Source organism: Pongo abelii, chromosome 1, assembly GCF_028885655.2.
Source record: "Pongo abelii isolate AG06213 chromosome 1, NHGRI_mPonAbe1-v2.0_pri, whole genome shotgun sequence".
NCBI classification, from domain to species: domain Eukaryota; kingdom Metazoa; phylum Chordata; class Mammalia; order Primates; family Hominidae; genus Pongo; species Pongo abelii.
In genome coordinates this window covers 95426366-95439505 of record NC_071985.2, presented here as the reverse complement: position 1 = coordinate 95439505, position 13140 = coordinate 95426366, and the positions used below count along the sequence as shown (strand labels likewise).

Genomic DNA, 13140 nt, shown 5'->3' with positions numbered 1-13140 from the left:
AGGGACTATCTGGAGGGAAGGCTTCATAGAGGCCCAGAAGCCTGAGTTGATACTGGAAAGATGAGTAAGAGTTGTTTAGGTGAGGGGAGGGGGCATGTAAGGCCAAGGGAACAGCTTGAATGAGAGGCCTGAAAGTTCATGGTGGGCAATCTTTTGTGGCTGTGTCTGAGACAAAGAATGTTTCATGGGGGCAGTGGCAGGGATGAGGTTGGAAAAGCTGGCTAGGGTCAAATGATTAAAGACACCTTAAGAGTATTTGTGGGCTGGGCGAGGTGGCTCATGCCTGTAACCCCAGCACTTTGGGAAGCCAAGGCGGGCAGATCACTTGAGTTCAGGAGTTTGAGACCAGCCTGGCCAACATGGTGAAACCCCGTCTCTACTAAAAATACAAAAATTAGCCGGGCACAGTGGCATGCACCTGTAATCCCAGCTAGTTGGGAGACTGAGGCAGGAGAATCACTTGAACCCAGGAGGTGGAGGTTGCAGTCAGCCAAGGTTGCACGACTGCATTCCAGCCTGGGTGACAGAGCAAGACTCCGTCTCAAAAAAATAAAATAAAAGTATTTGTGTTGGGCACTTCACCTGTAAAGATACACATAGGACTGAAAATAAAGGGAAAAGATATTCCATGCCAATGGAAACCAAAACAGAGCAGGAGTAGCTATACTTACATTAGACAAAATAAATTTCAAGATAAAAACTGTAAGAAGAGACAAAGAAACTCATTATGTAATGATAAAGGGGTCAATTCAGCAAGAGGTTATGATAATTATAAATATATATGCAGCCAACAATGGAGCATCCATATATATAAAGCAAATATTATTAGAGCTAAAGAATAGAAAAGAAGATACAAGAATGACCCCCAGACCGACCTGCATGCCCAGCGCCTACGTCCCGTCACTGTTGCCACAACCATGCCCGAGGGAAAGGCTGAAGGGGATCCTGAAGGAGATAAAGCCAAGGTGAAGGACAAACCAAAGAGGAGATCCGCGAGGTTGTCTGCTAAACCTGCCCCTCCAAAGCCAGACCCCAAGCCTAAAAAGGCCCCTGCAAAGAAGGGAGAGAAGGTACCCAAAGGGAAAAAGGGAAAAGCTGATGCTGGCAAGGAGGGGAATAACCCTGCAGAAAATGGAGATGCCAAAACAGACCAGGAACAGAAAGCTGAAGGTGCTGGAGATGCCAGGGGAAGTGTGTGCATTTTTGATAACTGTGTACTTCTGGTGAGTGTACAGTTTGAAATACTATTTTGTATCAAGTTTTATAAAAATGCAGATTTTTTAAATTTATTTTTTATGTTTTTATTTTTTTTGAGACGGAGTCTCGCTCTGTCTCCTAGGCTGGAGTGCAGTGGCGTGATCTCAGCTCACTGCAATCTCCGCCTCCCGGGTTCACGCCATTCTCCTGCCTCAGTCTCCCGAGTAGTTGGGACTACAGGCGCCCGCCAGCATGCCTGGCTAATTGTTTGTATTTTTAGTAGAGACGGGGTTTCACCGTGTTAGCCAGGATGGTCTCGATCTCCTGACCTCATGATCCGCCCACCTCGGCCTCCCAAAGTGCTGGGATTACAGGCGTGAGCCACCGCGCCTGGCCCAGATTTTTTTTTTTTTTTTTTAAGCTGTGTTGTTAGCACACAGAACACTTCATTGTTGTTTTTAGGAGAAGGAGAAAATGTCACTAATAGAATGTCTCTGAAGCTGGATTGATATGGGGAAATCGTCTTTTCCTTCTAGTTCTGAGAGATTTCCTCTTGGCTCCCAGGAGGAGAGATTCCCTGACTTTGACACACATGACCACCTTGGCACAAAAGCCTTGTGAGAGGGAAAAACAAATTTGTTTTTATGTCCTCTTCTCCCTTTCCATCTTTCAGCATAGACTTAACTCCCTTAAGCCCAGACATCTGTTGGAACCTGACCTCCAATCACTGGTTACTAGTGTGTCAGGCAAGCTGGACTTTCCAGTGATGTCACTGAGATGGCACCTGTCAAAAGAGCAATGGTGTGGGGTGCGGTGGCTCACGCCTGTAATCCCAGCACTCTGGGAGGCTGAGGTGGGCAGATCACCTGAGGTCGAGAGTTCAAGACCAGCCTGGCTAATATGGTGAAACCCCCTTCTCTACTAAAAATACAAAAAATTAGCCAGGTGTGGTGGCGGATGCCTGTAATCCCAGCTATTTGGGAGGCTGAGGCAGGAGAATCGCTTGAACCTGGGAGGCGAAGGTTGCATTGAGCCGAGATCACACCACCATACTCCAGCCTGGGCATGACAGAGCGAGACTGCCTCTCAAAAAAGAAAAAAAAAAAAAAAGTAGTGGTTCTGTTTCTAGATTGTGGATCTTCAGATAAATTCTGCCATTTTAATCTCACTTCCTGAAAGTCAGGGTTGGCTTGTGAAAAGTTGTTAAACAACATGCTAAATGTGAAATGTCAACTCTCACTCTAAACTTTCCCTGTTCAGAGCATCAGATGAAAACTTCATTGAGTTTTATAGTGGCTTTCTGATTTTTGGTAGTCCATTGAAGAAGGGAGTTTGAAAGTTGTTGTATACTGTTAACAATTGTCTGCCCATGTCCTACCTGAAATACCATGATTGTTTATGCAAAGTATCTTTAATAAAACTGGATACAGTTAGGCTTGGGAAAAAAAAAAAAAGAATAAACAGCTGGAGACTTCAACACCCAACTTTCAGCATTGGACAGAACTCCCAGATAGAAAATCAACAAAGAAACATCGGATGTAATCTGCACTACAGAACAAATTGACCTAACAGATATTTATAGAACATTTCATTCAATGGCTACAGAACACACATTCTTCTCCTCAGCATAGGGATCACTCTCAAGGATAGACCATATGTTACTCCCAAAACAAGTCTTAAAACATTCAATTCAAAAAAATTGAAATAATATCAAACATCTCTGACACAGTGGAATAAAACTAGAAATCAATAACAAAAGGAATTTTGGAAACTATTCAAATACATGGAAATTAAACAATATGCTCCTGAATGACCAGTGGGTCAATGAAGAAATTAAGAAGGAAATTGAAAAATTTCTTGAAACAAATGGTAATGGAAACACAACGTACTAACACCTATGGAATACAGTGAAAGCAGTACTAAGAGGGAAATTTATAGCTATAAGTGCCTACATCAAAAAAGAGGAAAAACAGCCTTGGCAACATGGCAAAACTTTGCCTCTACAAAAATACAAAAATTAGCCAGACGGGGTGGTGCATGCCTATAGTCCCAGCTACTTGGGAGGCTGAGGTGGGAGGATCACTTGAGCCTGGGTGGTCGAGGCTGCTGTTGGCCATGATTCTCGACACTGCACTCCAGCCTGGGCAACAGAGCAAGACCCTCCTCTCAAAAAAAAAAAAAAAAGAGGAAGAAAAACAACCAAATAACCTAATGATGCATGTTAAAGAACTTGAAGAGGCAGAGCAAACTGAACCCAAAATTAGGAGAAGAAAATAAATAAGTTTCAGATCAGAAATAAATGAATTTGGGCCGGGCGCATTGGCTCACGCCTGTAATCCTAGCACTTTGGGAGGCCAAGCGGGGCAGATTGCCTGAGCTCAAGAGTTCGGGACCAGCCTGGGCAACACAGTGAAGCCCTGTCTCTACTAAAATACAAAAAATTAGCTGGGTATGGCAGCATGCACCTGTAGTCCCAGCTACTCAGGCTGAGGCAGGAGAATTGCTTGAACCCGGGAGGCGGAGATTGCAGTGAGCTGAGATCACATAACTTCACTCCAGCCCAGGCAACAGAGTAAGACTCTGTCCCCTCTGTCCCCCACTCCCCCAAAAAAGGAAAGAAAGAAATAAATGAATAAATGAATTTGAAATGAAGAAAACCCCATCTGTACTAAAAATACAAAGAATAGCTGGTCGTAGTGGCATGCACCTGTAATCCCAGCTACTCCGGAGGCTGAGGCAAGAGAATCACTTGAACCTGGGAGGCAGGGTTTGCAGTGATCCAAGATCGTGCCACTGCACCCCAAGCTGGGCAACAGAGTGAGACTCCATCTCAAAAAGAAATAATAAAAATAAAAATATAAAATAAAAAAGATCAGGCCAGGCGCAGTGGCTCACACCTGTAATCCCAGCACTTTGGGAGGTCCAGGCGGGCAGATCACATGAGGTCAGGAGTTCAAGACCAGCCTGGCCAAGATGGCGAAGCCCCATCTCTACAAAAAATTAGCTGGGCATGGTGGCGGGTGCCTGTAATCCCAGCTACTCGGGAGGTTGAGTCAGGAAAATCACTTGAACCTGGGAGGCGGAGCTTGCAGTGAGCCAAGATCACACCACTGCACTCCAACCTGGGCAACAGAGTGAGACTCCATCTCAAAAAATAAATAAATAAATGAAATAAAAAAGATCAACAAACAAAAAGTTGTTTTTTTAAAAAGATAAACAAAATTGACAAACTAAGAAAAGACTAAGATAAGAAAAAGAAAAGACCCAAATAAATAAAATCAGAGATTAAAAAGGAGACAGTGCATCTAATACCGCAGAAATTCAAGGGCTCACTAGTAGCTACTATGAGCAACTACATGCCAAAAAATTGCAAAATCCAGAAGAAATGGATAAGTTCCTAGATACATCTAACCTACTGGGATTGAACCATGAAGAAATCCAAAACCCAAATACAGCAATAACAAGTCATGAGATCAGAGCTGTAATACAGTCTCCCAGTAGGCTGGGCATGGTGGCTCATGCCTGTAATCGCAGCACTTTAGGAGACCAATGTGGGAGGATCGCTAGAGCCCAGGGGTTGGAGACCAACCTAGACAACATAGAGAGACCCTGTCTCTATTTAAAAAAAAAAAAAAAAAAAAAATCCAAGTGCAGGGGCTCACGCCTGTAATCCCAACACTCTGGCAAGCCAAGGTGGTGGGTCACTTGAGGTCAGGAGTTCCAGAGCAGCCTGGCCAACATGGTGAAACCCTGTCTCTACTAAAATTACAAAAATTAGCCGGGAGTGGTGGTACATGCCTGTAATCCCAGCTACTCAGGAGGCTAAGGCAGGAGAATCGCTTGAACCCGAGAGGCGGAGGTTGCAGTGAGTAGAGATCGTGCCACTGCACTCCAGCCTGAGCGACAGAGCAAGAGTCTGTCTCAAAAAAAAAAAAAAGAAAGAAAGAAAGAAAGAGGCCGGGCATGATGGGTCACGCCTGTAATCTCAGCACTTTGGGAGGCCAAGGCAGGTGGATCACGTGAGGTCAGTAGTTCCAGACCAGCCTGACCAACATGCTGAAACCCCATCTCTACTAAAAATACAAAAATTAGGCCTGGCACGGTGGCTCACACCTGTAATCCCAGCACTTTGGGAGGCCAAGGCGGGCAGATCACCTGAGGTTGGGAGTTCGAGACCAGCCTGACCAACATGGAGAAACCCCCTCTCTACTAAAAATACAAAATTAGCCAGGCATGGTGGTGCATACCTGTAATCCCAGCTACTCAGGAGGCTGAGGCAGGAGAATTGCTTGAACCCGGGAGGCAGAGGTTGCAAGTGAGCAGAGATTGGGCCATTGCACTCCAGCCTGGGGGCAACAAGAGCGAAACTCCATCTCCAAAAAAAAAAAAAAACCAAGAGAGTCTCACTCTGTTGCCCAGGCTGGGATTCCTTAAGTGCTGGGATTACAGGCGTGAGCCACTACGCCCGGCCTAAGACTCTGTCTCAAAAGAGAAAAAAAATTTTAAAGAATAACTAATACCAGTCCTACTCAAACTGTTCCAAAATGTAGAGGAAGAGGGAATACTTCCAAATTCATTATACAAGGCTGATGTTACTGATACCAAAACCAGACAAAGACACATGAAGAAAAGAAAACTACAGACCAATATCTCTCATAAATATTGACGCAAAAATTCTTAGCAAAATACTAGCAAACAAAATTCAATAATTCATTAAAAAGATCATTCATCATGACCAGGTGGGATTTATCCCGGGGATGCAAGGATGGTTCAATTTATGCAAATCAATCAATGTGACGCATCATATCAACAGAATGAAGGACAAAAACCATATAATCATTTCGATTGATGCTAAGAAAACGTTTGATAAAGTTCAACATCACTTCATGATAAAAACCCTCAAAAAATGAATATAGAAGGAACATATGTCAACATATTAAATGCCATATATGACAGACCCATAGCTAGTAAAATACTGACTGCAGAGAAACTGAAAGCCTTTCCTCTTAGATCTAGAACATGACAAGGTTGCCCACTTTGACCATTGTTGTTCAGTATAGTACTGAAAGTTTTAGCTAGAGCAATCAGACAAGAGAAAAAAATAAAGAGGACTGGGCGTGGTGGCTCATGCCTGTAATCCCAGCACTTTGGGAGGCCGAGGCTGGCAGATCACCTGAGGTCGGAGTTCGAGACCAGCCTGACCAAACATGGAGAAACCCCATCTCTACTAAAAATAAAAAACTAGCCGGGCATGATGGCACATGCCTGTAATCCCAGCCAGTTGGGAGGCTGAGGCAGGAGAATCGCTTGAATATGGGAGGCAGAGGTTGCAGTGAGCTGAGATTGTGCCATTGCACTCCAGCCTGGGTAACAAGAGTGAAACTCTGTCTCAAAAAAAAAAAAAAAAAAGAAAGAAAGAAAGAAAAGAAACAAAGAGCATCCAAACTGGAAAGGAAGAAGTCAAATTATCCTTGTTTGCAGGTGATATGATCTTATATTTGGAAAAACCTAGACTTCACAAAAAAAACATTAGAACTGATAAACAAATTCAGTAAAGTTACAGGATACAAAGTCAACATACAAAAATCAGTAGCATTTCTCTATGCCAACAGTTAACAATCTGAAAGAGAAATCAAGAAAGTAATCCCATTTACCATAGCCATGAATAAAGTTAAATACCTCAGAATTAACTTAGCCAAAGAAGTGAAAGATCTCTACAATGAAAACTATAAAACACTGATGAGGCCAGGAGCTGTGGCTCATGCCTGTAATGCCAGCACTCTGGGAGGCCAAAGTGGGAGGATTGCTTGAGCTTAGGAGTTTGAGACTAGCCTGGGCAACATAGTGAGATCTCATCTCTACAAAAATAAATAAATAAGAAAGAAAGGCTGGGCACAGTGGCTCATGCCTATAATCCCAGCACTTTGGGAGGCCGAGGCAGGTGGATCACCTGAGGCCAGGAGTTCAAGACCAGCCGGGCAAACATGCTGAGATCCTGTCTCTACTAAAAATGCAAAAATGAGCCGGGTGTGGTGGTGTGCACCTGTAGTCCCAGCTACTCGGGAGGCTGAGGCAGGAGAATCACTTGAACCTAGGAGGCAGAGGTTGCAGTGAGAAGAGATCACACCACTGTACTCCAGGCTGGGCAACAGTGTGAGACTCCATCTCAAAAATAAATAAATAAATAAATAAATAAATAAGAAAGAAAAAGAATAAAACACTGATGAAAGAAATTGAAGAAGACACAAAAATATAGAAAGATATTCCATGTTCGTGGATTGGAAGAATCAATATTGTTAAAATGTCTATACTACCCAAAGCAATCTACAGATTCAATGAAATCCCTATCAAACTACCAATGACATTCTTCACGAAAATAGACAAAACAATCCTAAAAGTTGTATGGAATCACAAAAGACCCAGGATAGCCAAAGCTATCTTGAGCAAAAAGAACAAAACTGGAGGAATCACATTACCTGACTTCAAATTATACTACAGAGCTATAGTATGCAAAACAGCACGGAACTGGCATAAAAACAAACACATAGACCAATGGCAGAATAGGGAACCCAGAAACAAATTCACACACCTACAGTGAACTCATTTTTGACAAAGCTGCCAAGAACATACATTGGAGAAAAAAAAATCTCTTTAATAAATGGTGCTGGGATAACTAGATATTCACATGCAGAAGAATGAAACAAGGGAGGCAGATTGCACAGGAAAAAAAATGGATGAAACTTGACCCCTGTCTCTCGCCGTATGTAAAAATCTAATCAAAATGGATTAAAGACTTAAATCTAAGACCTCAAACTATGAAACTGCTACAAGAAAACATTGAGGAAACTCCAGGACATTGGTCTGGGCAAAAATTTCTTAAGTAATATACCATAAGAACAGGCAACTAAAGCAAAAATGGACAAATGAGATCACATCAAGTTAAAAAGCATAACAAAGGAAATAACAACAAAGTGAAGAGACAACCCACAGAATGGAAGAAAATATTTGCAATCTGATAAGGGATTAATAACCAGAATACATAAGGAGCTTAAACAACTCTTTAGGAAAAAAAAATCTCATAATCTGATTTTAAAATGGGCACAAGATTTAAATAGACATTTCTCAAAAGGAAACATACAAATGGCAAACAGACATATGGAAAGGTGCTCAACGTCATTGATCATCAGAGAACTGCAGATCAAAACTACAATGGGATATCATCTTGCCCCAGTTAAAATGGCTTATATCCAAAAGACAAGTAATAATAAATGCTGGCAAGGATGTGGAGAAAAGGGAACCCTCCTATACTGTTGGTGGGAATGTAAATTACTGCAAGCAGAGTTTACAGATGCCTCAAAAGAACTAAATATAGAGCTACCATGTGATCCAGCAATCCCACTGCTGGGTGTATACCAAAAGAGAAAGGAAATCAGTATATCAAAGAGATATCTGCATTCCCATATTTGTTGCAGCACTGTTCACAATAGTCAAGATTTGGAAGCAACGTAAGTGTCCATCAGCAGATGAATGGATAAGGAAAATGTGGCACATATACACAATGGAGTACTATTCAGCCATAAAAAGGAATTAAATTCTGTCATTTGCAACAACATGGATGGAACTGGAGGTCATTATGTTAAGTGAAATAGCCAGGCACAGAAAGACAAACACCACATGTTCTCACATATTTGTGGGTTCTAAAAATCAAAATAGAGTGGGGGCGGTGGCTCATGCCCGTAATCCCAGCACTTTGGGAGGCTGAGGTGGGTGGATCACCTGAGGTCAGGAGTTCAAGACCAGCCTGGCCAACATGGTGAAACCCCATCTCTACTAAAAATGTAAATGTTAGCTGGGCATGGTGGCTGGCGCCTGTAATCCCAGCTACTCAGGAGACTGAGGCAGGAGAATCACTTGAACCCAGGAGCCGGAGGTTGCAGTGACCCAAGATCACGCCATTCCAGCCTGGGCGACAAGAGCAAAACTCTGTCTCAAAAAATAAATAAATAATTAAAAATAGGCCGAGCACGATGGCTCACGCCTGTAATCCCAGCACTTTGGGAGGCCGAGGTGGGCAGATCACGAGGTCAAGAGATCGAGACCATCCTGGCTAACACGGTGAAACCCCATCTCTACTAAAAATACAAAAAATTAGCCGGGCATGGTGGCACGTGCCTGTAGTCCCAGCTACTCGGGAGGCTGCGGCAGGAGAATCGCTTGAACCTGGGAGGCGGAGGTTGCAGTGAGCCAAGATTGCGCCACTGCACTCCAGCCAGGGCAACACAGCGAGACTCTGTCTCAAAAAAAAAATAATAATAAAATAAAATAAAATAAAATAAAAATAAGTAAAAAAACAAAAATAAAAATGAAAACAATTGAACTCAGGGAAACGGAGAATAGAAGGATGGTTATCAGAGGCTGGGAAGGATAGTAGGGGGGTGTAGGGATGGTTAATGGGTACAAAAAATAGCTAGAATGAGTAAGACCTTGTAGTTAATAGCACAACAGGGGGATTATAGTTAATAATAATTTAATTGTACTTTTTAAAATAACTAAAAGACGATAATTGGATTGTTTGTAACACAAAGGATAAATGTTTGAGGGAATGGATACCTAATTTTCCATGATGTGATTATTACGCATTGCATGCCTACACCAAAATATCTCACATACCTCATAAATATATACACCCACTATGTACCCACAAAAATTAAAAATAAAACAATTTTTTTTTGAGACAGTCTCGCTCTGTCACCCAGGCTGGAGTGCAGTGGCACCATCTCAGCTCACTACAAATTCTGCCTCCCAGGTTCAAGCAATTCTCCTACCTCAGCCTCCCAAGTAGCTGGGATTACAGGTGCCCACCACCATGTCTGGCTAATTTTTGTATTTTTAGTAGAGATGGGGTTTCACCATGTTGGCCAGGCTGGTTTTGAACTCCTGACCTCAAATGATCTGCCTGCCTCAGCCTCCCAAAGTGCTGAGATTACAGGCATGAGCCACCGTGCCTGGCCACAATTTTAAATAAGTATAAATAAATAAATAAATAAATAAATAAAACTGTATCAATGGACTTTTCATACTCTGTTACATTACGATTCATTGGTTTCTCTTGCACTTTGCATAGATCCTTTACTCTTGCATAATTTTGTAATATTTGAAGATATTCATACTGACTCACTGAGTGATGCCAATCTTCCAACATGTTGACACTTTATTATACAAATGCTTCTCGACTGACTTCTGATGGGGCTACACCCCCATAAGTCCATCGTAAGTTGGAAATATTGTAAGTTGAAGTGAGTTTAGGGCACCTAAACCACCAAACATATAGCTTGGACTAGCCGATCTCAAACATGCTCAAAACACTTACATTACCCTGGCCAAGCATGGTGGCTCATGCCTGTAATCCCAGCACTTTTGGAGGCCGAGGCGGGCGGATCACAAGGTCAGGAGATCGAGACCATCCTGGCTAACACGGTGAAACCCTGTCTCTACTAAAAATACAAAAAATTAGCTGGGCGTGGTGGCGGGCGCCTGTAGTCCCAGCTACTTGGGAGGCTGAGGCAGGAGAATGGTGTGAACCTGGGAGGCGGAGCTCACAGTGAGCCAAGATCGTGCCACTGCACTCCAGCCTGGGTGACAGAGCGAGACTCCATCTCAAAAAAACAAAACAAAACAAAACAAAACCCACTTACATTAGCCTACAGTTGGGCAAAATCATCTAACACAAAGCCTATTTTATAATAAATTGTTGAATATCTCATAAAATTTATTGAATACTATGCTGAAAGTGAGAACAGAATGGCCGTATGGGTACTCAAGTTGGGGTTTCTATCAAATGAGTATCGCTGTCACACCATTGTAAAATCAAAACATCATATATTGAACCATCATAAGTTGGGGACCATCTATCCAATAAGAACAAATAAAACCGCCAGGTGCAGTGGCTCACGCCTGTAATCCCAGCACTTTGGGAGGCTGAGGCGGGCGGATCACGAGGTCAGGAGATTAAGACCATCCTGGCTAACATGGTGAAATCCCGTCTCTACTAAAAATACACAAAATTAGCGGGGCGTGGTGGCAGGCACCTGTAGTCCCATCTATTTGGGAGGCTGAGGCAGGAGAATGGCGTGAATCGAGTTGGTCCCTCGAGTAGCGGCCCCACCCCTTAGAGGGGTGGGCAGCCCCCCTTGTATGCCTGTCAGGCAGTAGGGATTTCTGCATGTCCACAGATGTCAAGGTAATTACTAGGTCCTTGGGGAAGGTTTCAGGTAGTCAGGTTGTGTTGACTTCATCCCTGCCCTCAGGGCACCCACAGTTCCATAGGGCAACAGGACAAAAGCACATGCAATTAACAAGAATACTTTTGTTTTTTTGTTAAAAAGACAAACTTTTAAAAGGGGAGTAGTGGAGAAGGGGCTCGGTGAGTCAGGGTTTCCTAGAGAAGGTAAGCTACAAGAGACGAAGATGGGAAAGTATGATAGCCTGAAGGTGGACAGACTCAGGAACAGGTCTGAGCAGCTGAGAAAAACATCTGGATCATTCTGAGGATTCAGCAATTTGGAGTTGATTCAGAGTAGAAGTTGAGTTTCAACAAAGAGCTCAAAGTACAAGAGTGGTGTGTTGCCAATGGGGTTCTTGGTTCTTCTTTTTTTTTTTCTGAGACAGAGTTTTGCTCTTGTAGCCCAGGCTGGAGTATAATGGCACGATCTCGGCTCACCACAACCTCCACCTCCCAGGTTCAAGTGATTCTCCTGCCTCAGCCCCCCGAGTAGCTGGGATTACAGGCAAGCGCCATCACACCCAGCTAATTTTGTATGTTTAGTAGAGATGGGGTTTCTCCATGTTGGTCAGGCTGGTCTTGATCTCCCGACCTCACCTGATCTGCCCGCCTCAGCCTCCCAAAGTGCTGGGATTACAGGCATGAGCCACGGCGCCTGGCCCTTGGTTCTTCTTTTAATAAACATTTGTTGAACAACTACTCTATGCCAAACGGCATTCTAGTGGACAAAATAGACAAATTCTCTGCCTTCAATGAACCTTATACTCTAGTGATAGGAGACAGACAAGACAAAAAATAAATATTTAATATACCAACTAAACCTGCCCAGTGGCTCATACCTGCAATCCCAGCACTTTGGGAGCCCAAGGCAGGAGGATCACTTGAGGCCGGAGTTCCAGGTCAGCCTGGGCAACACAGACCTCATCTCTACTAAAAATAAAAATAACATATATTCACCAAGTAGTGAAAAGCACTATGAAGAAAAGTATAGCAAGGTAAGGGTCTAGAGGGTGACAGGCTGTACCATGTCATATAGCATTATCAGAAAGTCCTGTCTGAGAAGGAGACATTTGCACAGAGACCTGAATGACATACAGAAAAGAGAAGTGTAGATATCTGCTGAGAAAGCGTTTCAGGCACAGGAACGGCAAGTGCAAAGGCCGCGAGATGGAAACATGCCTGGCACAGGGGACATGCAGGGTCTAGGGGCAGGATGGAGTGAGTATGGGGAAGAGAGCAAGGAGGCAACGTCAGAGAGGTGGCAGGAGCCAGATGGTGTGTTGTAACCATGCACTGTAGTCATGCTGGTTAAGCAACATGGTGAGCACAGATGGATCTGAATGTGAACTCCAATTCCGCCTTCATTTATCAGTTGTGTATAATATTGAGCAGATTAGCCTTTCTTTCATTTAACCCCATTTCATTTTACTGAAACAGGGTGTATTAGTCAAGGGTTCTCCAGATGATCAGAACCAAGAGGGTGTGTGTGTGTGTGTGTGTGTGTGTGTGTGTGATCCTGGTGCTGCCCCTCAGGAACTCTCTCTCTTTCCATGTATACATATATGGCAAGAGAAAGAGAGGGAGAGGCACAGTGGCTCACTCCTGTAATCTCAGCACTTTGGGAGGCCGAGGTGGGAGGATCACTTGAGCCCAGGAGTTTG

General features: G+C 43.4%; 1 protein-coding gene across 1 annotated transcript; it reads left to right on the top strand.

Annotated features, from left to right (window-relative positions):
- The first annotated feature begins 902 nt into the window (after nt 1-902).
- Nucleotides 903-2533, top strand: LOC129057811 (non-histone chromosomal protein HMG-17-like). Its single transcript, XM_054548670.2, has 2 exons — nt 903-1270; nt 2458-2533. Exons 1-2 carry the CDS (start codon nt 918-920, stop codon nt 2531-2533), a joined length of 429 nt encoding a protein of 142 aa, XP_054404645.1. The 5' UTR covers nt 903-917.
- The last annotated feature ends 10607 nt before the right edge of the window (nt 2534-13140 follow it).